At 37.9% G+C, this 26288-nt stretch overlaps 1 protein-coding gene across 1 annotated transcript in view; it reads left to right on the forward strand.

Annotated features, from left to right (window-relative positions):
- Positions 1-26288, forward strand: part of URB1 (URB1 ribosome biogenesis factor) — a 91860-nt gene that overhangs the window by 52238 nt on the left and 13334 nt on the right. Inside the window, 11 exon segments of the mRNA XM_078146568.1 lie at positions 5002-5185; positions 8487-8545; positions 9867-10057; positions 11385-11495; positions 11601-11664; positions 16223-16394; positions 17737-17793; positions 17795-17837; positions 22864-23024; positions 23752-23863; positions 25232-25338. Coding sequence (XP_078002694.1) covers positions 5002-5185; positions 8487-8545; positions 9867-10057; positions 11385-11495; positions 11601-11664; positions 16223-16394; positions 17737-17793; positions 17795-17837; positions 22864-23024; positions 23752-23863; positions 25232-25338 — 1261 coding nt within the window.

The raw sequence follows: 26288 nt of genomic DNA on the forward strand, positions 1-26288 counted from the left end.
GTGGTTATGCCTATGCCCAGGTACACTTTATTGAGAATTCACACAAAAAAAAACCAACAAGAAAAATGTAGGTGCTTATTGAGTATTTTCATGTAAACGACATGTTTTTAGCCAGTTAGAGAATTATAGTACAGTATATACTATGATTCCTGCTTTCAGGGAACTTAAAATCTAGTTGGACATAGAAGATACAGTGTGAAAAGATAAGTATCAATTCAGCATTTCAGGAAGACATGATCTCTCATTGGAGCAAGACAGTCTTTTTACTCCTCCTTAATTCATCCCCTACAGCAGTTAGACCATCATTCCCTTCCCTGGCTAGCATTGCCTTGTACCTCTCCCCCATTAGAACGTAAGCTTCATAAGAGCAGGTAATGTGTCACTTTTGTATTTGTATCTTCAGTGCTTAGCAGAGACCTTGACACATATGAGCATTTAATAAATGCTTTTCATTGAATCCTTTCTCTCCTTAACCCTCTCGTACCACCCCCTCCTACCCTCATACCTGAAGATTTCACTTTCTACCTTACTGAAAATAGAAGCCATTGATGCTGAATGAGTCCCTTCTCTAAATCTCAGTCCCTTGAAGCTGTCTTCCATTCTCTTCTCCTTTGCTCCAGTCTCTGTTGAAGAAGTGGCCTTTCTCCTCAGTAAGACTAACCCATCTTTCCCGTTTTCTTCAGTAGATTATCCCCACAGTCATCTCTTTTTACTATTTATCTTCAGTCTCTCCCTATCTACGATTCTAACTATGCTGCCTACAAACATGCCTAATTCTGTATTCATTGAAAAGCCATTACTAGTGCTTACTATCCCCTTAAGTCATCTTGGCCAAACTTCTCAAAAAAATTGTCTACACTAATTGTTTCTACTTTCTCTCTTCTCACTCACTTCTCAGTCCTTTGCAGTCTGGTTTCCTGCCTTTTCATTCAAATGAAAGTGCTTTCTCCAAAGATATCAATTTAATATCCTTTTCTCATTCTGTTTCTTCTAAACTTCTCTGCAATATTTGATGCACTGATCACCATCTCTTCCTGGATATGCTCTCTTTTCTGGGTTTTTGTGACAGTACTTTATCTTTACCTCCAACCTGTTCAACTGTCCCTTCACTAGACTATTATCATTGTGCCACTCCCAAATTTGGGTGTATAACTCCAAGACTGTGTTTGACTCTCTTCTCTCTTCATTCTCTGTGACCTCATCATTACCTGTTGGTTTAATGATCTCTTTCTGTTGTTTCTCATGTCTATATATCTTGCCCTCATCCTCTTTCCTGAGCTCCAGTCATATGTCTTGGACTACCTAGTGCTCCTTTATAGTGGGATTCCTTTCATTTTTGGGTTTGACTAGGTGGCTACAGGGATCCCTTCCAACTCTTACATTCTGTGATTTCTTATTGGATGTCCCACAAAAGTATCAAATTCAACATGTCCAAATAAAAACTCACTATCTTATCTCCAGACCCACCCCTTTTCTGAACTTTATTTCTTTTCTTCTCTCCCTTTTTTTTTTTTGTTCATTTTGGTGAGGCAATTGGGGTTAAGTGACTTGCCCAGGGTCACACACCTAGTAAGCGTCAAATGTCTGAGGCTGGATTTGAACTCAGGTCCTCCTGACTCTATTGCATCACCTAGCTGCCCCCCTGAACTTTATTTCTTTTGAGGGCATGACTGTCCTTCCAGTCTCCCAGTTTTGCAACCTCTGTGTTATTCTCAGCTTCTAGTTCTCCTTCATTTTTACATATCCATTCAATGATCAATATCTTTTACACCTACTTCCACAGCATGTCTTTGATCCATCCCCTTGTCACTACTCACATGTCTGCCATTTAGTACCTTTTCTCCTCTTGCCTCTTTTTTTCCCCCTTCGGGCTAGGAACTCTTTATTTTTTCAAAAATAATATTTTATTTTTTCCCCAATTACATGTTAAAACAATTTTTAACATTTGGGTTTTGTTTTTTTTTTTGAAAGTTTTGAATTCCAAATTCTATTCCACTCTACCTCCCTTTCCTCCCCCCTCCCTGAGATGTAAGCAATCTGATATAGGTTAGGCATGTGCAATCATGTAAAACATTTCCATATTAGTCATTTTGTACAAGAAAACTCTAACAAAATAAAAGAGGAAGGAAGGAAGAAAAAGAAATTGAAAAATGGTATGCTTTAGTCTGTACTCAGATAATAACCAGTTCTTTCTCTGGAGATGGACAGTATGTTTCATCATGAGTCCTTTGGAATCATCTTGGATCATTATATTACAGAGAATAGTAAAGTTATTCATAGTTCTTCATCGTACAGCATTGCAGTTACTTTGTACAACATTCTACTGGTTCTGTTCACTTCACTTTGCATCAGTTCATATAAGTCTTTCCAGGTTTTTCTGAAATCATCCTGCTTGTCATATCTTATAGCATAATAGATTATAGTCATATACCATAATTTGTTCAGCCATTCCCCAGTTGATGGACGTCCCTTTGATTTCCAATTCTTGGCCATCACAAAAAGAGCTGCTGTAAATATTTTTGTATAAATAGGTCCTTTTCCCTTTTTTTGATCTTCTTGGGATACAGACCTAGTAGTGATATTGCTGGATCAAAGGGTATACACAGTTTTATAGCCCTTTGGGCATAGTTCCAAATTGCTGTCCAGAATAGGTGAATCAGTCCAGAACTCACTAACAGTGCATCAGTGTCCCAGTTTTCCTACACCCCCTCCAACATTTATCATTTTCCTTTTTTGTCATTTTTCCTATCTGATAGGTGTGAGGTGGTACCGTGAATTTGTTTTAATTTGCATTTCTCTAATCAGTAGTGATTTAGCATCTCTTGCCTCTTAATTGGACTTACTTCTTCAAATATATCTCTCTATTCTAATCAGTTCTCCATATACTAGGCCAGTGGTTTAACTCTGTCATTTCCCTAAACTTCCAGTGTATAAAGTTACCTCTGGAATAAAATTTGAACTCTTGTTTGATTTTTAGAGCTTCCTTATATATTACTCTCTATTCCACACTTGACAATCCAGCCAAAATGGCCTTCTCTCTCTTCCACATATACAATACTCTCTCTCCCATCTCCAAACCTTGGTACTGGCTGGCCACCTCCCACCCCATCCCCATCCCATGCCTGAAATGCTCTCCTGCCTCTCCTCTACCTCATAGAGTCCCTGGTATCCTTCAAGACACAGCTCAAGGGCCTCCTCCTACAGGAAGCCTGCTGCTAGGGCCTTCCCTCCAAATTACTTTGTATCTCTTTTTATAGGTATATATGTAACAGGTTTACAGGTACTTGCCCCAGTTGTAAACTCGGTAACAGTTGTAAACAGGTCCTAGGATTTGACCACATTCACTTATAGACCATTGAACTTCAGCCTGTCCCTCCTCTCTTTGCTGTATATTTAATTTATTAATTTCAGGCTCTTATAACCATCCAGGGATGTGCTGAATACTTTTCCTCATTAATAAAGTTGCAAACTCTTCTCATTAATTACTGTACTTGGGGTTTCCCCACTCCAATTTTTAAATATTAGATATTCAGTGAACCAAAGAAACTTTCCCCATTAGTACTTACTCATATTTATATGTATTTAAATAAATGTTAAAATTACTCTGTATATAATAACAAATGAGCAGTAATAAGCATAATGTAACATGTTGTTATATTTAATAGATTACGTACATATATTTATCATATATTCGTGATGACTGGTATCGTTGCCAAAGTTGTCTCAAACTCCCGAACTGTTAGTAGTTGACTTCTTTTCATTTGTCTGAAAATTCATTATTATTCCATTCGGTATCTCTCAGAATATGAAGAAAAGTCCTTTTCTTAAGTCCCCTTTATCAGATAAAGTTGAAGCCAGCTCCCTCAGAAAAGAAGATCTTGTCTTCTTTTTCCTCCTGTGTCTCGGCCAGTTTTTCTCAGGCTCATCCTTTCAGCCAGTTCTCTCCGTAGTTTATCAAGAAGGTCTTCAAAACAGACAGTGCAAATTATCTGTGGTTGTTCATTGGCCATGGATAAATACACCTCCTTTCTGAATCTACAGGGAGAGATACTTCTCTTCAACCCATTTCCCAACTACCTCCTCCCATTTGTCCATGTAAGCTCTTAAAGCTACAGTATGGCATCTGAGACTTTACCTGGCTCTTAGAGGTAGCAACAGTCTACATAGTCTATGTGATAGACAGTTAAAACAAGATATCTGTATTTATGTATCTCTCCTCACTAAATTGTCTTTGAGGACAGGGACTTCCCTTTTGTCTTTGTATCACATAGTCAGCACTTAATAAATGCTTATTGATTTATGGTGCATTGGTCACCTAGCCAAGTTGTACCAGCCATTGATATAGGTCTTCATCTTCAAGTCAGCATGTTCAAGTTAAGCTTTGTGGAGAAGGGTTTTAAGTTGGATCCTAAAAGATGAGAGGGATCCTTGGGATATTCACAGCAGTCCTACGAGATAGGTGGTACAGGTATTCTTTTCATTTTACAGAATAGGAAACTGAGGCCTAGAATATAATGTAATTTATAGAATATAATGTAAATTATAGTAAATAATGGAGTTGGTTCTTAAAAATAGGCCTCTGACTCTTAACTCTAGTATACCACATTGACTTCATCCATAATAATTACTTATAATTATTACACCTAAAGCTCATTTTTTTTTCCATGAAAGATATTACCAGAAGAGAAGAAACAGGCAGGTGGCTGGGTGGGTTTGCAATGCACAGATATTGTGGACTGGCCGAAGTTTTTGTACTTGACTTCAAGAATGCAGTGATGCTATTATTTTTAACTTTTGCTTGCTCTAATCCTGTCCTTAATGTGATATTCTTGTTTTTAACAAAAGAGTGAAAAAGAATATGTTATCTCTGGGTGTCTTTAGCATGATATGTAGTTATTGTGGGTATGCTGGTGTCTTCTGTAACCTGTTTTAAACTTCTGTGAATTATAAGGGTGAAATCCTATAAGCCTATATTCTTGACATATTTCACGTCTGTTGCAGCTGGATTGTATCAGATTCCATGTCATTAGTACTGGAAAAATCTGTGGAAGAGCTGGATGTTTGGAAAAAGACTTTGTTGGGGTCGTGTATAAAATGGCTAATAGCCTCATACAGCAGTGGTAACAAAGAAGAAAAAACCCAGGATGCAGAGAAGTCTATGTTGTCACGACTTACCGAGTTATTGGTGAGTTCCTTTTACTTATGTAGGTAGAAGAAGCATTTTATAGTTATCCTAAATTACCACTTAAAACAATCTGACATTTCTATGACCTAGTAGGAAAAAACAATGACAATCAATGACATGAGTCTACGAAGCAGTGTCCCAAAGAACTACTACTGTTAGCAAGTGAGGCCAGTCTTTGACATGTGTATTGATATGGAAATTTAATCTATCTAATAATTATTAACTACTGAGAAAAATGGTGCTTTCTTCAGAATACTTGTTCACTTTGAATAATCTTTGCTTTCTGTCCTTCTTATGAAAAAATACTATATTCACTAGGTAACAGCACTAGTTATTCATCATGTGAACAGCACCTAGAGGGAATTATGTCCAGCTGGTCCTACACTTTTCTCCCTAGAATTTTCTGTCATGGTATCTCCTGCTAATGTACTTATCATGGTGAAAGTTGGAATGGTTAAGAGGAGTATCATGGAAACAACCTGTGACCTTGTCTCAGTGTTTCTATCCTTGGTCTTCATTAGTTTGGATTCTGTTTCACCAGCCTTCCTTTGTGCATCCTAACCTAACCACTTGATGCCCAGTCTGTTGTGCGCTGGGATAAGTCATTGTGTGAAGATGTCTGTTATGCCTGGTTAAAAACATTTGTCATTTCTGATAGATGTGAGGTGGCATACCTCAGAATTGTTTTAATTTGCATTTCTCTAATCAGTAATGATTCAGAGCATTTTTTCATATGAATATGGATAGCTTTGATTACGTCTTCTGAAAACTGCCTGTTCATATCCTTTGACTATTTATCAGTTGAGGAATAGCTCTATTCCTATAAGTTTGACTCAGTTCTCTCTATATATTTGAGAAATGAGATCTTTATCAGAGAAATTTGCTTTAAAATTTTTTTTCACAATTATGATTACTATGTATTTCCCTCTATCTTATTTCCCCCCCCTTTATTAATTCTCTCTTCTTTCACCCTGTCTGTTCTCAAAAGTGTTTTACTTCTGACTTTTAACTTCCCCAATCTGCCCTCCCTTCTATCAGCACCTCCCCCCTCACACCTTTCTCTTATTCCCTTCCCCTCTTACTTTCCTGTATGGTAAGACAGATTTTTATACCAACTGAGTATGTATATTATTCGCTCTTTGAGCCAGTTAAGCTAATGGTAAGGTTCACATGCTCTTCCCCACTTCCCCCATTTTCTCCTGCATTGTAAAATCTCTTTCATCCCTCTTTTTTGTCAAAAAATTTATCCATTCTACCTATTCCTTTTCCCTTCTCCCAGTGTATTCCTCTTTCTTACCTTTTATTTTATTTTTTAAAATAATCATCCTTTCATATTCTGCTCACACCCATGTCCTGTGTCTGTATGTTCCTTCCAACTGCCCTAATAATGAGAAAGTTTTTAGGAGTTAAAATTATCATTTTCCCGTGTAAGAATGTAAACAGCTTAACCTTATTAAATACCTTAATGATTTCTCTTTCCTGTTTACGTTTTTATGCTTCTCTTGAGTCTTGTGTTTGAATGTGAAATTTTCTGTTCAGCTCTGGTCTTTTCATCAGGAATGCTTGAAAGTTCTCTATTTCATTGAATGTCCATTTTTCCTCCTGAAGGATTATACTTCGTTTTACTGGGCAGGTGATTCTTGGTTGTAATCCTAGCTGTTTTGCCCTCCGGAATATTATATTCCAAGTCCTCTAGGCCCTTAATGTAGAAGCTGCTAAATCTTGTGTTATCCTGATTGTGTTTCCACAATACTTGAGTTGTTTCTTTCTGGCTGCTTGCAATAGTTTCTTGTTGACCTGGGAACTCTGAAATTTGGCTACAATATTCTTAGGAGTTTTCCTTTGGAGATCTTTGTAACTTGTATAGTCAAGATCTTTTTCTACTGTTTTCTCATTTTTTTCAGCCTATTTCTTGATTTTCAACTCTATGCTAAAGTGGAGCTCTGCTTCTGAAGTGGAGAGGGAAACATCCCCAGTTTCAGGTTTTTTGTGCGGCTATTTTCAGAGATAATTCTCTGAATTTTCAGCTCTTTCAAGGTGGTAGGATCTAGGGAGAGGTGCACTGTGGTCTGTGAGCGACCACCAGCTCTCATTTCCACGCTGGAACTGTGACCAGGGGCCCAGCTTACATATGGCCACAGGCTCTGGTGTGCTGTTGTTCCTCCTTGTCCTGGAACTGAGATCCAAGACTGCAATCCAAATTTAATTCCTGATCCTGTAATCTCCTGGCTGCTTGTCTGACCTCCTTACCATCTGTGGTTTGGAAAGGTGGTGGCATTTTTATACCATTATCTGCAGCAGATATTTTAATTATTGTATTTATTCTATATTTCATTTTTTAAAACTTAATTCTGCTTTTTCTGACTAGTTTTATACTACTTCGGTATAGCAAAATGGCTTTCATTTATCACATTCTTATCAATAATTATATAGATACTAAAAAAGGGACCTTGGATAGAAACATAGAGTAGGAAAAGGACCTTAGATATTTAGTTAAACTCCCTCAGTTTACACATGATTTAACAAGCCCATAGAGAGTGAGGTGACTTTTTCTCAGTTGGTCTAAGACTGGAACCAGGCTTCCTGTCTCCCTGCCCTGTGCTCTTTCCATTGCTAAGCACTTTTTCCTAAAAATACATATTTTTACATTTTTGTCATCTGTGTTCTCAGGACAATTGGATGTGCTCTAAGAATCTACCTTTATCATTGACTTTTTCTAGTGTCTCTCTCAAGGCAGAAGGGAGCTGTGATTGGTTTATAGATTTAATATCTCTTTAATATTGAGACAGGTTATTTGTGAGTGTTGTGGAGTGTAGAACAAAAACCATGGTGGTAAGAATGCAAGACACATCGTTTTCTTCCTGGGCAACTCTGTATCTTAGTCCTTTCAGCATATGTTTTCCAAATGCTTAGTGTGCTAAGTGCTGACAGTACTAAGAAAGCTAAAACCAGTCAGTTCTCTGACAGAGTTCAGAGTCTGATAGGTAATCGTTGTATTTATATTCCCTTGGAGGTCTGCAAAGTGCTTTACATATGTAAAATAGGTGCTATTATTACCTCCACTTTATAGATGGGGAAAGTGAGGCTCAGAGATATCACGTGACTCGCCAAGAGTCCTATATAGTTAGTAGGTGTCTGAGGCAGGATTCAAACTTAGGTCTTCCTGACAGTTCGTTCAGCTATCTAGCTGCAACTGTGTTTCCTAAAGAGTGAAACACATACAACTCTTCATACAACTGGAAATTGTACCTTATTATCTGCCATGGTGTTTATTGTTTCTCTTTGTTTACTTTCCACACAGCACTCAGCTAATGAAGTGGATCCTGTTGATTGGCAGAAGTTTGTGAAGACAGGGCTTAAGTAAGCTGACTTTATTTTACTGGAAAGATTTTCTTCAGTTGTGAAATTTGCTGAGAAAAAACCAATTCATTTTAACTCAGTTGATGATTAGAGGGAAAATGTAAAGTAAAAATAGGTCATTCTGTTTATATATTTAATATTACAAAGGCCTAAATAAAATGAAGTTATCAATAACAATAACTTAATAACCATCAATTAATTATTGATTAATGTGTATTTATTGATACATATTCATTAAATATCATATTATTAAGCCTTTTTGAGTACCTATCATATTGGTAGTTATTGTTCTACTTTATTTAAGTGTTGTTAGCTCAGGAGCCATTTTTGCTTCTCCACCACTACCTGAGCACTTTGCCGTGTATTCCCTTTTGTGGTTTGGAGGTCATTCAGTATCTGGAAAGAATTTCCTGTTGCTAAACTGTTGGTTGTCTCTTCTGAAATTCAAGATAGCTTAAAAACTGTTTTCTTATTGAGGAAACAACATGGAAGCAACAGCTTTTGCCTACCATGTTTTCTCAGTGTAATTGAAGTCTTAGTAAATAAGGGTTTACAAAATAATTTGGAGATTTGAGAAGTTGAAAATGAGGACGGTCCAATGTGGTGTAAAGAACAGAATGGGAAGAGAAAGAGGTATTGGCTGTGAAGGCAGTTTAGTATGGGAGAAGCTCTTTTTTTTCTGAAAGAAGTGTTCCTTTCAGGTTCTGTTCTTCTAGTGAATCTTCAAACTTTAAAAAACTAGATGTGGTTGTTCAGCATTTTAGTAGCCTTAGAAGTTAATATGTCTCCACTTCTCGAACCTTCTATGAATGCATTAATATGGTTATATTAAGCATTTACCATCTTCCAGGAACTGTGCTAAGCCCTTGAGATGCAGATGCAAAATTGAAGATAATCCCTGCCCTCAAGAAGCTTATATTATAAAAGGAGGAGACAACATATGTAGGGAATGGAGCTTTAGGGGAATAAATTGTTGTACCCTTTGTAGGAGTCATGACAGAGTTGATTGCATTATGGTTCCACAAGTAGAAAACAGTGAAAAGGTAGAGAGACGGGAAGGTACCTGAGAAGGTCTAGGCAGCATGGCAGGAGCTGAGCCTAGTAGGTAGTGAGGCAACAACCAATCAGCACGGCAGGGCTCCGTGGCAGGCGTTCCAGCAATGAAGGCATTAAGCCCCCCAGGGTGCTTGGTCTCTAGAGTGGAATACCTTGTCTTTGTTTAGAGGTTTAGGGAATTAAGTGTAATATAAAAAGCTACTCTTTGTTAAATAGTATCTACATTTAGTACAGCCTTTTAAAAAATTAATTCTTGTCTTTTTAGGTTCCACTATCAGGATTACACATTTTTAAAGACTCTACATGCTTGTATACAGCTCTTATATAAGCCTGAAAATTCCCTTTGCAAAAAGTTAATCCAGCTACCACTAATGTACGTGATGATCACACAGCACTCTATGTTTTTGCCAACCATATTGCAATCAACAGAAGATGACAGAAACATCCAAGTAAAAGGTCTCCTTGTGTGTTTATATGTGTATTTTATTGTACATGTTTGTCCTCTGATTTCACCAAACTAGCTTCCCACCCATACTTGTCTCTGACTTGTTTTTAGAATGATTTCTAAAACAGTATCAGAATGTTATGTTCCTATTGAATCCAAACTTACACTTGTTTTCTTTGACTTAGAAATGATTGGGTGTTTTTGGTCTAAACTAGTTGTGTGTTACAACTTTACCAATCCAAAATTGCAACTCATCTGTAACTTACTATCTTACAGGGTTGCCTAGGGAACTTAGAAGTTAAGAGACTTGCTCCAGGGTCACACGGTCAGTAGGTGTCAGTAACAGGACTTAAACCTGACTGTCTCTGAGGCCGTGCTTGTTCCCTGTGCTATGTTCCCTGATCAGAGTCTTCTTGACTTTTCAACAAATAATATCTAGGCAAACAACCTCTAATTGTTAATTAGTATAATCCTTTCTTACTGTAATGTTAACCAACAGAATCTGATCCACAAGCAGAAATCCAAGTAACTAAATCTCTGACATGCTCCTTTCTTGCTAAGCTTTCCTTGAATTTCCCTGGCTAAAGTGATATATGAGCAATTTTTTTTTAACTTACAAAATTAGGTGGCATAATGATTAGAATGATGGACTTGGAACCAACAAGATCTGAGTCTAAATTCTGCCTCAGACATTTTCTTTCAGTGTGACCCTAGATATCACTTAACCTTTCTTAAGATCAGTTTCCTCATCTGTAAAATGAGAATAATAATAGCGTCTACCTTCCAGCGTTGTCATCAGGATCAAATAAGCTAATACATGAAGTGCTTTGAAAATGTTAAAAGTGATATGGAAATGTTAGTTATTATCATTACTTGAATAATAGAATTGAAATTGGGAGAAAAGTAATATCAGACTACTTTCCTCTTTCCTAAAAGATCTGTCAGTCTGAAAGGAAATATTTGCTATGAAATTTCTAGCAAAATGGCTATATTAAGGGCATTAGAGCAAAACTGTAATAGGAAAGAAATTGAAAAGCATTTAAATATTTTTTCAGATTTGTTTTCTTTTTCTCTCTTGTCCCTCCCCCAAATATATACCATTCTAGATCCATAGATTTAGAACTGAAGGGAGAGGCTGTCAAATCCAACTACCCTTCTGCTACCTCATTTTACTGATGAGGCAAACAGACCAAGAGGGTTAAGTGACTTTTCCAAGATCACGCAGTTAAACGTCTGAGACAAAATTTGAACTTGGGTCCTCCTGACTCTAAGCCCAGAACTCTACTAAATGACCTGTCATCACCTTTAATGCTAAAATTCTGTCTGTTTTTTCCTTAGAAGTGTTAATAGACCTAATATCAACTATCGTAAAACTTTGTCCTTGTGTCTGTGAAAGCAGCCACTTTGCAGTGCTACTGGGAGGCTATGGTGCAACCCTCAGTGTCCTGGGTAAGTTTATGAAAGCATGGCATTTTGTGCTTTTTTCCATATATAAATGACATGTTCTCTTATGGTACTTACCGCATTCTGAATAGAACTTCATTCACTTTCTAGATCAGAAGATATTGCTTCTTCTGAGACTGTATGAAAAGAATGATCTGAGCCTCATAAACTTCAGGTGAGTTTTTGGATGAAGTAAGTCAGTGTATCAAATCAGAGGTACCATTGTTTCTGAAAACACTTCATCAACCTGTTGCTTTATAAATCAGCTTGCCCCTCCACCCTCAGTGACTCATCAGACATTTCCTTCCCTGGTCATCATTCCCATATATATGTGCTATGTATTAGATTGTAAGCTTTTGGAGGCCAGGGACTCTAACTTTTGTGTATGTATCCTCAGTACTTAATGAAGTATCTGTCACATAGTAAGCATTTAATAAGTTTTTTGTTTGAGGAGCTTCACATGCATGGCCTTTAGAAGAATTCATTAGAATCAACACAAAACTTATAGAAAAAAGAAATTACCGGGGCAGCTAGGTGGCATAGTGGATAAAGCTCCAGCCTTGGAGACTGGAGGACCTGAGTTCAAATGTGGCCTCAGACACATGATACTTACTAGCTGTGTGACCCTGGGCAAGTCACTTAACCCTGATTGCCTCACCAAAAAGGCCAAAAAGAAAAATTTCTTAGGGTGAATTTTATTCTCGTGAGAGGTAGGAGGTTGAAATTATCAAGCAGTGAATGTCAAGTGGAAGAGTTCTCCAAGAATGCCATCACTTTGTGAGGAGCTTCTTTGGAATCTAGAATCAGCATCAGGTTACCGGGTTTGTGGGTATTTCTATGTTTCTCATACTTCTTGATCTAATTCACCTTCCATTTAGTTTGACAGCAATACTTGAATTATTGAAAAGATTTATCACTCTCACTTTTGGTTTTGACTGGATTTTGAGGTTGGACATCTGAGGAAGCAGGGTGAGGAATAATGAGAGCTGACAATAATTAGGGCAGCACTTCCCATGCATGCTCAGTGACAATTGCCTTGCCTTGCTTTCCAGAACCCAGTAACCACATGAACTTTGTCATGACTCAGACTTTGAGGGATGAGTTTTTTGTTCTTCAGTCATTTCAGTACTGTCTGACTCTTTAAGACCCCATTTGGGGTTTTCTTGGCAAAGATGCTGGAGTGGTTTGCTGTTTTCTTCTCCAGCTCATTTTACACAGGAGGAAACTAAAGCAGACAGGGTTAAGTGACTTGCCCAGGATCGCACAGCTAAGCATCTGAGGCCAGATTTGAACTCGGGTCTTCCTGACTCTAGGCTCAGTATTCTATCCTCTGTGCCACGGGAGGAATGAGAGTGACTGAATAAATGCATTGATTAAAGCATTTTTGGATTGTTCTTTTACCAGATTTGGAAGTATGGCTAATAGTAAGACTAGAAATTCTGGAATTTGATTCCACAAGCAATTTATTAAGCATCTACTGTATGTAAGGCAGGGTGCTAGATGCTGGGAGCACCAGAACAAAATGAAAAATAGTCCCTATCCCCAAGAAGCTCTCATTCTCCTTAGGAGCTATGCTATTTACATAGATAAGTAGGAGAGAATACCAAAACTGAAGAGGATCTGGAATGGCTTTCTCTAGGAGGTAGCATTTGAGGTGAGCCTTAAAAAGGATTTTATGAGTATTATGGGAATTATTGCAGGCTTGAGAGACATCCTTTCCAAAGACATGTAGATTAGAGCTGGAATGCTGAGTTCAGGGAATGGCAATTGGCTTGATAACAGAGTGTATGAAGGGGAGTCATAGGGAATATTTGGAAAGGTAGGCTGGAACCAGCCTGTGGAGGACTTTAAATGCCCAGCTGAGGAATTTATAATTTATCCTGGGGCAATAGGGAACCATTGTTCTTCAACAGAGGAATGACATGGTCCAACCTGTGCTTTAAGAAAATAATTTTAGTGCCTATGTGTAGGATGAATCAGAGAGGGGAGAGAATAGAAGCAGTTTTGTTGGGGGGTTCAGTCAGAGATGATATAGGTGTGGACTAGGGTGGTGACTATTCATTCAGTAAACATTTACTAAGAGCCTACTGTGTGTCAGGCACTGTGCTAGGCACTGGGGATACAAAAAGAGGCAAAAGGTGGTCTTTGCCCTCAAGGAGCTTACAATCTATGTTAATTAAAAAGAAGAAGATGACTGTAAGGTATGTTATAGACGTAGAATTGCCAAGATTTGGCAACTAATTGGCTGTGGAGAGTGAAGGAGAGAAAAGTAAATGTCGACTTTGAGGTGGTGAACTACAATGACTAGAAAGTCACAGGTAAGTTGAGGTAGTATTGTCAACAAAAATAGGTAAGTTTGGAAGGACACGGTTTGTAGGGAAAGATAATTACTTCTGTTCTGGACATGTAGAGTTTAAGATGTATAGACCATCAAGATACCAGGCAGTTGCTAATGAAAAAATAGAATTCAGCAGAGAGAGATAAGGACTAGAATTGTTGATTTGGGAGTCATCTGCATAGAGATGATGATTTAATCTATAGCAGCTTATGAGTTTACAGGAAAAATTTGTTAGGAAGGAACAGATGAGGACCCAGAACAGAGCTTTGGGAAATGCCAGTATTTAGGTAGTAGAAGGTGGTTAATGATATAGTAAGAATCTGAGAAGTATTAGTCAGATAACAGGAAAGAGCAATGCCCCAAAAGCCAAAGGACATATTCAGGGAAGGAGTCTGAGGGGAGGAGGGTGGTCAGAGTTGTCAGTGTTACAGGAAGCTTAAGAAAGATGAGCACTGAGAAAAGGACTTTGGCCTTAGCATTTAAAAGATAGCCATTTCATTTGAGTAGTGAATTCAGAAGTCATTTTGAAAAGCGAATAGAAAATGGGAAATGGAGGCAACAAGTATAGATGACTTTTTTCTAGGAATATGAAGCTATATAGGAAAATAGCTCAAGGGAATAATAGCGTCGAAGGAAGACTTTTTAAGGATGAGGAAGACCTGGGCATATTTGTAGGCAGCAGAGAAGGAATTGGTAGATAAGATGGAAGATTGAATATTGTAGGGACAGGGTAGGGTATGGGGAGGGATGATTGTTACTTGTACACTAACAAGTAATTTCAGAATTCTCCATGAGGAAAAGTTTGTTTTAAAATATTTTCAGTGTACAAAGTTATGTCCAGTCTAAGTAAGGATCTGCTGGAAAGAAAAAAACCAGCAAAAAATCCTTCCCCATGAGTCAGCCTCTCGTATTGTTTTGGGATGGATAACATTTCAGTTGTACTTTTACTGTACTAAAATGATGAACTCAGTATTTTATTGGAGAAAAAAGAGCAAATTAGAAATTGTTCTTATTGAATTTAAGAAAGAACTATTTTAATTGTTCTATGTAGGTCAGAACACTTAATGACAAGATAAAGATTAAAGAACCTAAGAATAAGGGCAATTAGGTGGCACAGTGGATAGAATACTGGGCCTGGAGTTAGCAAGACTGATCTTCCTGAGTTCAAATTTGGCCTTAGACACTTACTGGCTGTGTGACTCTGAGCAAGTCACTTAACTCTGTTTGTCTCAGTTCCTCATCTGTAAAATGAGTTGGAGAAGGGAATGGTAAACCACTCCAGTGTCTTTGCCAGCAAAACCCCAAAAGGGGTCATGAAGAGTTGGACGTGACTGAAACGACTCAGCAACTGCAGCAACAAACAAGAATAAAGAGAAAGGCAGCCTTGGCATAGTGGATAGAGAGCTGCCCCAGAGCCTTCCTAGACCTGGGTTCAAGTCCCATTTCTGACGCATACTGACTGTGTGATCCTGAGCATATCACTTAACCTCTCAGTACTGTAGGCCCTTCTCTAAGACTTTAAGTTGCAAAGAAGATACTGACCTACATTGGTAGAGGGAGTTTCCTCATTAGAAGAGTTGTCCATACCCCTGAAATCACAAACAAAGGTAGAATGGGATTTCCCTGTCAAGGGAAGATTTATTTTGAAAGAAACAAGCCAGAAACAATAGGAAAAAAACCATTATCACATTATGTACTGGGAGTTACGTGGCTGAATATTTATTAGATTAATCTGGTGCTGCCAACTAATCATTATGATAGTGTCTATGAGAATATATACGTGTCTGTGTGTGTGTGTGTGTGTATTTAATGCCTTCTGTCTATTCTCCTAGAATAGTTGTTAAAGGAAAATATATTTAAAGAAAAACTAGATTTTTGTTTCAAAAGTTTAATGAAATCCTTTTTGCTGTTAATTTATTAAAAATTAATAAGTTCTCTTTTTATAAGGTAAAGAGACTGACAGCAGACTAAGTGCTCTTAGGATTGAATTTCTAAGTTTTGTTGTCACATTTGTTTCAGTGGGAGAATATCAACTAAAAACCAGAGTTCTTTGCAGATATTATTTTGCCTTTAGTTGAATTGTCAATCATAGTTTTATTATAAGTTAGCTGATTCCAGAAAATGAGTATAAACATTTGAACACAGGAATGTATTCTGCTAAAATAATAAGTTTAGTACAGATAATTGGTAGTAGGGAACAAAAGATTTGGATTTTTTGTTTGTTTCTGAAGGTTCTGAAAAAATAATTATGAGTAGCTGTTAGGAAAAAGAAAACTTTTGAAAGAAAAATGCCTATACTTTTTCATATTTCTCCAGTCAATAGATAGGATCAGCCATTTTTACTTTGTGCTGGAGGATCCTACAGTGAATCAACTGTTCCGTAATCCAATTTTAGAATGCTGCTGTGGGGCCATGCTGCTGTGGAACATCAGAAGACGTGTAAGAGCATGGGAAAGTCACTATGGCAGCAACCAAGTGTGGGAGAAATTTTGTGTCTCCTGGATCGAGAGAAGATGATGAAGACCATTCTTCACTTCCCGCAGAATCGAAGACTTGTGCTAAAGGAGGTATAGTTCTCAAAGGCTGTTTCTGTCTCTTTTTGATAGGGGAGATATCTTCTTTTGATCACATCAGTACTAGCATAAATTTTCTAATGGTTTTATTTCTTTTATTGCTGCAAGAGATCAATGTATTTCTTGCAGAAGTTTTCTGTGCTAACTCATATTGATGTTCAGAATCATTTCCAGTCTAACTCTGCCTCCACCATCCTATATTGGTGAAGTTGTTTTGTTGAACCTGAGCGTAAGTCTTCGCATTCATTTATCCCCATTAAATCTGATTTTTTTTTCCAGAGTCAGCTCTGTGTTCTAGCCTCAAGCTCTTTTCTGTCATTTTAGAATACTCATACGAATCTGTGGTCTCGTTGATGTTCTCTTCCAACCCACTGTTGCCAATCACCTGTCCTGTGATAACTGAATGACATCCAGGAGCGCACAAGCTATTCACTAGTTATACTCACTCTCACTACACAACCAGCCCGCTTTTTTTGTCATCTACGTTTCTTTGATTCTATCCTTTGCTTCATTTCTTTTTTGTAGTTCTTTTTTGTTATACATTTCCTGCTCACATTCACCAGGCACTTCTCTATTGCCCTCTGAGTCATACTAAATTTTAATTAGAAACTATTATATTCCTTGACTTGCAGCCATAGAACACTACCAGTAAAATATTGGTATTAAAAATATGGACCTTCATTTCAGAGAGAGGTTTGTGTCATAATTAATGGAGCTCTGCAATTTCCCGTGGGCATTACCGCCTGTTCTCCCATTTCTGTTTAAGTCTAGACCTCCTTTTGTTTACGGTGCTGAGCCAAAACAGGGTTGTCTTCGAGCCAGCTTGAACTGGCCCACAAGAGCTAATTGTTAAATTTTCTATGCGAGTATCTGCTTTGGAAATTTATAAATACTACAAATCAGGGCTTAATGTATTATTTTGATGATTATCTAGATTTAAGAAAAAAACTGAGAAAATGTTAATAATGCAGATTAAACTTAAAAGTGTGTCTTGAGTACATTTTTTTTTTGTAGAGCTGCTTATTAACATTTATTAGCACAATCCTGGACCAAAGTATATATGCTAATGGATGAGCTCTATCAATTATCCACTCATCTGTGTACCCAGTCTGGTCAGCTGACAATCTATGAAATACCCATGAAATATATATCATATTAATAGTACTTTTTCAAAATAATGGTAACATTTTTATGCTTTTTAAGTCTTATTATCTGTTTCAGCCTCAGAAATGGTGGCCATGAGCTTCTAAAATTATGAAAAGTCATTGAGTTTTCTGGGATGAGACAACACTTCAGCTTAAGACCTTTATTTTAGTTTTGCCTTTTTCTGTTTTAGGATGCACAGGATATATTTAAAGACAAGAGCAAAGTAGATTTCGATGAACTTTATGACCCCCTGTTTTCTACTTCACCTCTTCAGTGAAATTACCAGACCAGGTAAAGGAATGCTTTCTCTTTAAAGGCCATTTTCTACTATCTGCTATTTATGTCTAATCCAGTTTGCTTCATTAGAGTCATGAATTAGAGAATATTCTTATTGGAAGGACCATTTGCAAACACATATTATGATGCATACCTGAGCAGGAAGTCCCTCTACAGCCTCCCTATTATCAGAGAACCCAAGTTCCAATCCCAGCTCTGCCTCTTAATACTTCTGCCCTGTCTCATTCTCTTTCTACTATACCACCCTATTCTTGATGGTTAAATAGCAATCCCTTTTAAAAATAATGAGAGAGAGAGAGAGAGAGAGAGAGAGAGAGCGAGAGAGAGAGAGCACCCACAAAAGCACAAAGGCATTTATAAAGTACCTACTCAGTGCCAAGTATTTTGCTAAGTGCTAGAGATACAAATGCAAGTAAACAAGACAGCCCCTGCCTTCAAGAAGCTTTCATTCTAATAGGGGAAGACAACACATAAAGAAGAGCCTCTTCCAGGGTGAAGATGGCCAGGAAGCCATGGAGGCCTGATTCTGGGTTGGTGTTCAGGGCTGGAGTCCAAGTTGGCAAGGCAATGAATTGGGGCTTGAGAATAATGGATGTACAGTGATGGATGTACACTCTTAACATTTTAATTGGGGATATAAAGCATTTAAATATATGGTGGCAAAGTTGTCTAAAGTCACAAAACAGTATTGTAGAAGTCAAAGGTACCAAGAACTTAGTCTAATTTATTAAGCTAAAAATATGTTTGATTTACTTCTGCCTTTGTCCTGATGACTAAATAGACCTGTACCAGAATGTTTATTCTTCTCTCATTTCTGGAATTTGATTTTGGGAACTTGGGACTGTGCACTTTCAGTTCCCTCCAGGGAGCCTTGTTTGGCTTTTCCCAGTAAGGACTTTGCTCAATTCCTCGTGATTCTGGTTCTCGTGGCACTGTGTGCATAGGTACATGTCTTCAGAGAAACCTCAGTTTGTTGAAGATGGATGGCTGTGCTCTTGTCCTTTTCCCCTGGAACCTTGGCCCAGAAACAGCTCAGCTAAGGTTCTTTAATAGTGACAATGACTGATGCTTTTTCCGTGATGGATTCTTATTTCCACAGAACTAGACTGAAATTTCTGAGTTATTTTTCACAAATCAAAGGGATGTGATGCTGGTAGACTCAACCAGAGCCTCACTCTTCCCAGTCTAGTCCTCCACACCTTCCCTCATTGAAGTGGTCACAGTAGCAGATTTCACTGCTTCTGCGGTCTTGTTAAAAGGATGGCAAAGACATCAAATAGCTTATTCCTGGAATCTTACCATCCCCCAAACTTTTCCTATGACTCTGATGATTGCGACTATAACTCGATGCCCGTTCACTGAGAAAAGACCTTGTCAGAGTCATTTAAATCCAGTCTTCAGGCTGATAAGCCTGTCAGCAGAAGTCTTCAGTTGTACTTTGCAAGGTTCTTTAAACAAATGTGATGTCACTGATTGTGTTTAACTTTTTTTTTAAATAGCTTATTATTTGGCAAGTGTTTTGCATGTTTTGAACACCACAAGGACAGTTATTTCCCAGGGGAAGGAATGTTACTAAAGTGAGATTTTTAGGAAGTGCCAGGGTGGCTATAAAACAAGGAATCACAATTTCCTCTGGGTCACATGGAAAATTTATGGTGTTAAAAGGAAAGTATCAGTGATTACTAAAAATAATAATAGTTAATTAAAGAAATTCTTTTTTCCCCCTTGGAAATGAAGTCTTATATGTAATCCATTGCCAGGTCTTTACTCTGTTATCTGCGGACCAGCCTGGCTAACTTCAGAGAAGCTCATTGCTAGGTATATACATAGCTATTTCTAGGCCAAGGTTCCAAGGAAAAAGGACAAGAGCACGGCCATCCATCTTCAACAAACTAAGGTTTCTCTGAAGACATGTGCCTATGCATGCAGTGCCACGAGAACCAGAACCACAAGGAGCTGAGCAAAGTCCTTACTGGGAGAAGCCAAAACAAGGCTCCCTGGAGGGCACTGAAAGTGCACGGTCCCAAGTTTCCAAAACCAAATTCCAGAAATACACAACACACACACACACACACACACACACACACGGTATATGTGACTTATTTTATTTCATGGTTCTCCAAAAGTAGTAGGAAGTTAGTTCAGATTAGCAAATAGGAGCATCTCTCTGGTCACATTTAGAGCTTTCATTATTTGAGGGCTACTTTATTAGAGAAGTTGTGGTGTAGAACACTAGTTTGGGAGTCCAGAGTTTAGAATTTGACTCTGAAATTTAATGTCAAGCAAATCCCTTAGTGTATTTGTTCCTCAGTTTCCTCATTTGTAATATTGGGAAAATACTACTTCTATCATCTACCTCCGAGGTTCCTGTGAATATTAAATGAGATAATTTATGTCCAGCATTTTGTAAAGTGAATTTGAAGGAGCAGTACTTGCATAATACAAGTATTAGTATCCAAGTTACATGTGAGGAAGCAAAGACTGAAGGAGTTTTATGTGAAGCTGTCTTCTAGCTTTTTGGTAGTATGATTTACTTGCCCAAAGTTACCTCATTTAATTAGCAAATGGCAGAATGTGGATTTGAACCCCTATCTCCTGATATGCAATTTCTTGCTCTTTTGGTGGTACTATACTGTCACACTGCTTCCTTCTGTGTATGTTTATCTAAAATGTATCTATTATGGCAGTCACATTACTGTTTTTAAGATGTAACATTTATAGTTTCTGAAATGATAACATTTAATCATAATTCTGAAATAGACTTAATTCAACTTAAAAAAAAAGCATTGCTAATCCTATCCCTGAACTCTATAAAAGGTCTTCTTTTCAATTCAGCTTTTCCTTCTATTTTTCTTCTGCTAATCTTATGTCAGGCACCTAGTTCTGGGAAGGAGAACTCCTTTACACATACAACTCATTTCCTCAACATTCATAAGAATACTCAGAAAACTTCACTAACAAATAAATACTCAAGATCAATAAAAGAGATAATAACAGAACACCTAACTGCAATTTGATGAATTCAGGTCACTTAGTCTAGACAAACTATATCCTCAGTTACTGAAAGATCTGAGATAGATTATTGCTGAACCACTGGCAGTGAGATGAAAGACTGTGGGTAATGGGAGTGGTGCCACAAGACTGGAAAAGGGCAGATATCTTGGTTTTTATAAAAGGAAAGAGAATAGAATGTATAAATTATAGGTCTGGGAGCTTGACTGATTCATGGGAAAATTCTAGAATTATTAAAGAAATGGTTAGTGAACAAAAAAAGAATTACAAAGAGACAGAACAAGTCATGACAGGCTAACCTTATTTTCTTTTTTGAAGAATTACTAAACTAGTGAGTAGAGGAATACTGCGACATGATTTGCCTAGATTTTAGCAAATTTTTTGAGAATGTCTCTCATACTATTTTTATGAAAAAGATAGCTGTGGGCTAAGTGATAATATATTGAAATAGATTTAGAACTGGGTTGAATGACCAGACTCTTAAGAGTTGTTAATAGTTCAGTCTCAGGTTGCCAGGAGATCTATAGTGAAATTCCCAGGGCATGTGCTTGGTCCATTTTTATCAATGATAGATAAAGGCATAAGCAGAATGCTAATCAGATTTGCTGATGACACAAAGCCAGGAGGGGTATCTTTAACATACTGAATGATAAAATCAGGATCAAAAAGATTCTCTAGGCTATAGCATTGGGATGAATGTAAGAAGACAAATTCATGGGGGCAGCTAGGTGGCACAGTGGATAGAGCTCTGGCCTTGGAGTCAGGAGGATGTGAGTTCAAATCCAGTCTCAGACACATGACACTTACTAGCTATGTGTCCCTGGGCAAGTCACTTAACCCCAATTGCCTCACCAAAAAGCAAAAAAAGAAGACAAATTCATTAGAGGTAAATGTGTAGTCTTACATTTGTGTTCAGAAAGTCAACTTCACCACTACCAGGTTGGGGGAGTCATGGTTAGGCAACAGCTTGTATAAAAACGGTTTTGTGATTTTAGTGAGCCAGAAGTTGAAGGTGAACTAGCATCTCTTGAAGCAGCCATATGAATCAGGTGTGGCGACCAAAAAAACCAATGCAAGTAGCATTAATTAGAGTCAGTAGTTTTTAGGAAAAAAGGAGATGATCATTCCTCTGTTCTCTACCCTGGTCAGACCACATCGAGAACACTGAGGTCAGTTCTGGGTACCACAGTTTAGCAACAACGTTGTTAAGCTTGAGAGTGTCCAGAAGTAAGCGCAAGTATTTGAAGATCTATCTTATAGAAAAGAGATTAAATTAATTCTTTTTTGGCCACAGGAGGTGGGTGAAAACTGAAATGAAGTAAGCTGAGGTTTGACATCAGAGAAAATAGTGCAATAATTAGAGCTAGTCAAAGTAGACTGAATTTGCTTTGGGAGGCAGTGGGTTCTCCATCTTTGTAGGTCTTCAAGCAAAGGCCGCATAGCCACTTGTCAGGTGAGTTACATTGAGGAGTCTTTTCATTGTGGAGAGGATTAGATGACCACTGAGGTACCTTCCATCTCTCAAAGTCTGTGACTAAGATTTCATTGAGCAGAATTTTTCTGTTTCCTAAATTCAGTTCAGTTTCACTGAATATTTTCATTAAGTATATACTCTGTGTCAGGCACTGGGGTTACAAAGACATGATCCTGCCCTCAAGAAGCTTTTATTCCTATTAAATGATTTACATTTTTGATAGAAAACTTTAGCAAATTTCAGTAATAGATATTGCAGCCCTGCTTTTTGGTCTGGGACCTAAGATTTTGTGTTTTAGGAGAGTCTCTGCAAGGATGCTCATTTTGTCAATGAAAATTGGAGACTTTTCTTAAACTTAGAGTGTTAGAGAGGTGAGTTGCCCAGGGCACTGAGAAATTCAGTGACTTGCCCAGGGTCACATAGCTAGTATATGTTGGGGCAGAACTTGAACTCATATCTTCCTGACTCCAAAACCAGATTTCTACTATACCATATTGCTTCACTAACATTGTTTTTATTGTTTGTTTCTTATAGAATTTGTTGTGGATTGTCACAAATTTGTTGATTCCAATGCCCTGGGCCTCACAGTTTCTGCCCTTAGCAGTTATGATCCTCAGATGCGAGCAGCAGCTTATTATGTCTTGGCTTCCTATTATTCCCATTTGGAAGGGGCTCGATTTCGAGAACAGCCACAGGTAAGATCAGCTGTGCTTATAGAGTGTAGTGTTTAGAGAATTGGTTCTCCACAGAATCTCCACCAAAAAACATTATGGATAAATGAAGTTTTACAGAAAAAGAGCAAAAAGGAGAATGATTTGGAAAGCTGACTTTGAGCCACAAATCCCTGTTTAGTTTGGGAAGGTATTTTTGGTCAAAGCTTTAAGGGTCAAATTGTTCTCCTCTTCTCCTCCCCCCCAGCAACTTGACAGTTGTGACATCCAGCTGGACACTGGCCTCCAACAGTAATCGAGTATGTGAGGTTACAGTGTTGTTTTGTGCTCTTGGCTCTTGATGTTAAGGGATGTTGGGGTGGGGGGAAGGGAAAGGAGGGAGGTAAAAAGGGAGAACTGAAAACAATGGGGGAAATTAAGAAAGGGAGAAGGTGGGAGAATGTAGAATGGGGCAAAACCAAAGCTCTGAAATTGCTCTTATTGATGAAATGGCAGCAGGCGGGTTGTTGGGGCACAGAACTATCTTTGGACATTTATTTGACTCATGATGGAGTTGATTGACTAGACCTGTAGTGAAGAAAAGGACAAACCATCATCAGCAGTATTTCTTATCTTATTCCCATAGCCGAGGAAATGGCAGTTTCTTCTTTATTCTGTTCTTAGAAAAGACCTTGTATTCTGATTGTAGTACCACAACTTGATCACATTCCCTATTATTCATTTCTCTTTGTGTATTTTTTTTTCCTTCAAGCTGCTCTATCTCTTGGACATAGTGCAAAATGGAATCAGAAAACAGAACCTCAGATTCACCTACACCTTGACTCTCTTTATTGCCAAAACTGCCTTGCAGATTCTGAAACCAGGTATTATTACCTGATTCACTTATGTTTGGAATATAAATTAAAAATGAGGTCTGATCACAATGGCTCATAAATATGTGAATTAGTATTAAGATTTGCAATCTTAAAATTGCTTAGCAAAAGTCCTTAGTGCCAGGCCTGAAAAGCAATAGAGCTTTAAGAAAATATGATTCATGGACATGATGGATATTTCATTACTTCCATACATCCCTCTCCTTGTGATCACTGATAGCAGGTGGCATCATGCCTTGATTGCGGGAGTGGGTATGTTTGGCCTATCATTGGACCATTTTCCCCCTTTGAGAACCTGTGGTACAGGGGTGGGGAACCTGTGGCACAGGGGTGGGGAACCTGTGGCCTTGAGGCCACATGTCAAAGTGGATCCAAAAGTGAAGTTTGGATTCAGTCAAAGGCCACACTTGAGGACCTCGAGGGCCATGTGTGTCCGTGAGGCTGTAGGTTTCCCTCCCCTGCTGTAGGAAGACAATAGGAGATGTTTGTGATATTTTAGAACTTGACCTGAGAAATCATTTAAGCCAATTCTCACTTGATAGGTATGAGCTTTGGAGCAGGAAGGGGTGATGGAAACTAGAGGCAATGAGGGTTGGAATCCAGAAGACTTAGGTTCAAATTCTACCTTAGATATTTATGTGCTCCATGATCCTGGACAAATCACTTAACCCCTCTGAGTCTTGGTTTCCTCATCTATAAAATAGAGATAATCATATCATTTACTTTGTTGCATCATGGTGGTGAACAAAATACTGTGTGTAAAGTGCTTGCCAAACTTTAAAGCATTATAAATGCAACATTATTATGGTGCATCTACCTTTATGCTTATGGTGAGAGATTGGTGCAACAAAAGATAAAATTATGTTTCTGGTAAGGCCTAGTGTAAGCCACCTTTATCTTTCCTCATCCAAGAACCTTTCTGCCTGTAACAGTGAAAGATCAGGTTTGAGATTCATGGATGAGTCTGTTGAGAATGTAAAGTTAAGTTGTCTTATGTCTGGCATGTTATTAACTGGAAATCTTTGTGCAACATTTCTAAACTTGGGAGAAAAGGAGATAATGTATTAAAGCTGTTTGTAAACTATAAAAAGCACTATGAAAATTTGAGGAATTTGAAGGATACAGAAGCATCTTTATGCCCTGAAATATCTGTATCATCAGAGGAGGATTACATTAATTACATTAGGTACTACTTATCATTTAGTGTGTTCTATTGCAATTTAATTCTTTAAAATGTAATTAACCATGTTATGTTATACAGAAAATTCTGCTTCTTAATCATGACAGAAAACAAGAAAACCTTGCCATGTGTGACTTTGAGACTTAACATTTTAAATAACTGCTTAAATCTATTTCCAGAGGAGCACATGTACATGAAGATAAACAAATTCCTTTTGTCACATCAAGACTTATACTTGAACAAGGTGCCGGGATTCTATAACTGTTTCTACAGCTCTGACTTAGAGGTAATTCAGTTCAACAATTAATATTTAAGCACCTACTATGGGGATACTAGAGCCAGCTAGATGGCTTAGTGGATAGAGCTCTGGGCCCGAAGTCAGGAAGACCAGTGTTCAAATGTGACCTCAGACACTTCCTGACTGTGTGACCCTGGGCAGGTCACTTAATGTCTCTTTGCCCTAAACCACTGAAGAAGGAAATGACAAACCACTTCAATGTCTTTGCAAAGAAAACTCCATGTATGGTATGGACCTCAAAGACACAACTGAACAACAACAATGGGGATAGTAAATGCTTCTGGACTAAATGCTAAAGGCTTGGGCCTGTAGTCATTGAAATGTTGAAAGTAAGAGTTATGGGATGTTCAAATCTACAAGTACTTTGAAGAATTTTGTTCTTCTTTTTAGTTTTAAGTAGGACCTAAAGCCTTGAAAATTATTTCTTTAATTCTGAAGGCCTGATTTTTTAAAAACTTCTGAAATTTTGGTTTTACCAGGCATCTGATGAAAATTGGTTAAATATAAACTAGGCTTGACTGATAGCTGTCATTTTGCCTTTTGAATTAACCCAGTCAAGGTTTAACTTGGTCCTTTGTTTTGATGTGAAGGAATGAAATCTAAAATGAGATGGAAAAGGGCAGAACTCTATTTCATTTTGTCTTTGTAATCCTAGCACCTACCACTGGGCTCAAAAATCCCACCTGCATTGGGTTTAAAGATAAGGAATGAACGTTTGGTTTCATTGGTATGGGGAAACTCCCAAGGAGGAAATTTCCTTTACCAAAGCTTATCAGCAATTAACTGTACAATTTATGGGATTAGAAAGTTGCCCAGTGCAGTTAAGATGCCAAGTGACTAAGTCTTCCTGACTTTGTGGTTGGCTCTCTATCCACTGTGCCACACTGACTCTTACTGAAAGAAAACAGATACCTAAAATCAGAAATCAGTACAGTTAT

Source organism: Phascolarctos cinereus, unplaced genomic scaffold (genome assembly GCF_003287225.1).
Source record: "Phascolarctos cinereus isolate Bilbo 61053 unplaced genomic scaffold, phaCin_HiC Scaffold_726;HRSCAF=1367, whole genome shotgun sequence".
Classification (NCBI taxonomy): domain Eukaryota; kingdom Metazoa; phylum Chordata; class Mammalia; order Diprotodontia; family Phascolarctidae; genus Phascolarctos; species Phascolarctos cinereus.